This window comes from Arachis ipaensis, chromosome B8 (genome assembly GCF_059453495.1).
Source record: "Arachis ipaensis isolate K30076 ecotype BB chromosome B8, ASM5945349v1, whole genome shotgun sequence".
NCBI lineage: Eukaryota > Viridiplantae > Streptophyta > Magnoliopsida > Fabales > Fabaceae > Arachis > Arachis ipaensis.
The window spans coordinates 119,636,793-119,640,361 of record NC_142443.1 but is presented as its reverse complement, the minus strand read 5'-3'; the positions used below and the strand labels follow the sequence as shown (position 1 = coordinate 119,640,361).

The 3,569-nt window shown below is 37.7% G+C and overlaps 1 protein-coding gene across 1 annotated transcript; it reads left to right on the top strand.

The window, feature by feature from the left end:
• The first annotated feature begins 736 nt into the window (after positions 1-736).
• Positions 737-1,218, top strand: LOC107611336 (uncharacterized). The gene is made up of 2 exons (XM_016313276.1): positions 737-1,060; positions 1,207-1,218. Exons 1-2 carry the CDS (start codon positions 737-739, stop codon positions 1,216-1,218), a joined length of 336 nt encoding a protein of 111 aa, XP_016168762.1.
• Positions 1,219-3,569: the final 2,351 nt, after the last annotated feature.

Sequence of the window (3,569 nt, the reverse complement as noted above, 5' to 3'; positions counted from 1 at the left end):
AGATTCACGCAACTATATATCTATGACACAGACGAGATTTAGAATCGAATAAATGCTGTCAGGTACCGCATACTACATACATATATCTCCCTTATTACTCTATGCATGGCCGCACAGTCAATGATACGTACCATATGCAATATCCTATAACTATAAATAAAAACAAGTATTTTAAAACACAACTATTTTTTTTATTATGTGGTAGGTCTTCTACATCATGTAACGATATTGAAACTCATATTATGGATCAACTGAAGCAAATGTTAGACACACACAACCCACTCTCCAAGATCTTTCGATCAACAACAGATCGGTTCAACGATGTCAACAGAACTAACATTAGATTAAAATTGATCAAGAGGAGAAATACTGATGGCTGAGTTTACAACCTACCAATGACATCTGAGCTTGCTATTTTTATTGTAGGAGACATTGACGAATCATTAATTGATAGGGATATTATACTTGAGTCTACTACTAACAAGTTGCAAAGGATAGATGTAATGCATCCACTGTACTTGGCCTTACACTATCCTTTAGTATTCCCATATGGAGAAGATGGTTTCAAGATCGACATTGCCATGTCTGCTAGATACGACATCAACGAGACCAAAAAAGGAAGAACATCACCATGCGCGAATGCTTCTCATTTTGTATTCAAATGAGGGAACATGAGTCTCCCTTATTATTACATTCGAGGAGATTGTTCCATCAATTCATTGTGGATGCATATACTATGATTGAGTCCGAGCGGCTAAAATTCATCAGAAACAACCAACCAAAACTGCGCGTGGACAAGTATAGTACACTGCATAAATCATTGGTGAGGGGGGAAGCTAATGCAATTGCCACCGGTCAAAGAATTATTTTACCAAGTAGCTTCACAGGTGGTCTAAGATACATGTTTAACAACTACAAGGATGCATTTGCCATTTGCAAATATGCGGGGTATCCAAGTTACTTTATAACCATTACGTGCAATCCGGAATGGAATGAGGTTAAGCGATTGCTAAAGGACACTGGTTTCAAACCAGAAGATAGGCCTGACATCATTTCAAGGGTATTCCACATAAAGCTAAGTGAGTTAATCACAGACTTTAAGCAAGGAAGATTTTTTGGGAAGATTGTGGCATGTAAGTTAACTTTCATAGATTTTATGTGCATGGTTTGTTGCTTATAACTAACTTATTATTATAATATGCACAGAGGTCTGCATAGTAGAATTCCAAAAGCCAAGTTAACTACCACACGCGCATATATTGCTGTTCATGCATCTGTTGGACAAGCCAAGGTCACCTGATGATATTGACAAGCACATCTCAACTGAGATCCCTGATAAGTTAATGAGGCCAAAACTATATGCAGCTGTGGAAAAGTTCATGGTACATGGACCATGCGGCAAGTACAACAATAGTAACCCGTGCATGTTAAATGGTAGGTACTCAAAATTTTACCCAAAACTATTCAGGCCAAGAACTGCTATTGATGATGCTGGATTCCCTAGATATAAAAGATCAGATAATGGCCGCACTATCATAAAGAAAAACATTACCCATGACAATTCATATATTGTTCCCTATAATCCATCACTGCTGCTAAAATACGGTTGCCACATCAATGTTGAGCATACATGCCAAACATCTGCAATCAAGTACCTATTCAAATATGTCTACAAAGAAAATGATAGGGTCACCGCTATATGCTACCAAACCACAAGTGAAGCTGATACCATACAAGTAGTTGACAAGATATGAAATTACTACGACTGCAGGTATATATCATCATGTGAGGCATTATGGCAAACTTTTTGGATATAAAATTCAACTAAAGGAGTCTTCTGTTATTAGGTTACCTTTTCACTTGCCAAATAAGCACGCAGTCGTATTTAGAGACCATAAAAACATTGTAGATGTTATCGACAGAGTTGATGGGAAGTTGACAAAGCTTCTGGCATGGATGCTTGCACATAGACTATTCAAATTCGATAGATCCTTATCATATAGTCAATTTCCAACCAAGTTTGTATAGAAGGAGGATATTTTCATGTGGATGGCGAGGAAACAAGGATTTTCAGTTGGAAGACTAACGCATGTTCCACGTGGGAACGGCGAAGACTACTATTTGAGGCTGCTACTAAATATATAGAAGGGGTGCCTAAGTTTTGTTGATTTGTGTATTGTTGATGATGTTGTGTATGACACATTTAAGGAAGCCTGTTATGCACTGGAGTTGTTGTAAGACGACAAGGAGTTCATTGATGCATTACTAGAGGCAAGCACCTAGGCGTCTGCAAACTATCTTCGAGACCTTTTTGTTGTGCTCTTGTTGTCAAATTACATTGGTAGACCAGTAATTGTGTGGCAGCAATGCTGTCATGTGCTATCTGAAGATGTACTATACTCACAAAGGAAACACATGCAACGTGAAGGTTAGACCAAATTTATATGTATTGCCTCTTCTAAACTCATGAAACATGCATCTACTCAGGATAATTATTCTGGTTAGTAACCCTACTAATTCTCATGTGTAGACATACATCTATCTGAGGAACAAATAATGAATATGATGTTAACAAAGATAGAGGAGAAATTACAGGCCAATGGTTGGTCTCTCAAAGAGTATGATCAGATGCCTTTTCTAACTCTGGATGTTATTGATGGATTATAAGACAGAATGTTGATGGACGAGCTTAACTTTGACTTATCATCTCTAAAAGATGAGTTGTCAAAAACTTACAGAGCATGAATGAAGCTCAAAGAAAGGCATTTCATATCATAAGTAATGTCGTTAACAAGCATAAAGGCATTTTCTTCTTTGTCTATGGGTATGGTCGGACCAGTAAGTCATATCTATACAAGACCCTTTCAGCTGTAATTCGTAGTGAAGGTCATATTGTACTCAATGTTGCATCAAGTGGCATTGGCTCTCTACTCCTTCCAAATAAGTGTACTGCGCATTCCAGGTTTAAGATACCTTTGGATATAAATGAGAACTCAATATGTTGCATTAAACAAGGAAGTTCATTGGCAAGGTTAGTTTGCAGGGCTAAACTGATCATCTGGGATGAGGCACTAATGTTGAACAAACTTTGTTATGAATCATTGGACAAGTGCTTGTGTGACATATAGGTTCGAGCTTTACTACAATGCAGATTTGCCTTTCGCGGGGAAGGTTGTTGTCTTAGGTGGAGACTTTAGACAAATACTACCTGTCATTCCAATGGGATCATGTCAAGAAATTGTGCATGCTTTAATATACTTCAAAAAACATGCGGTTAACAATGGGAATGAATGTATCTGAGGTAAGCATGACCAAGGAATTTGCTGACTAGCTACTGAAAATTGGTGATGGGTTGGTAGGGGACTGGTGCACAAAATTGTGATTACACTTTTCACAACTCTGCACAACTAACCAGCAAGTGCACTGGGTCGTCCAAGTAATACCTTACATGAGTAAGGGTCGATCCCACGGAGATTGTCGGCTTGAAGCAAGCTATGGTTATTTTATAAATCTTAGTCAGGAGATTAATGATAAGAGTGATTATATTTATGAAAAATAAATAACATAAA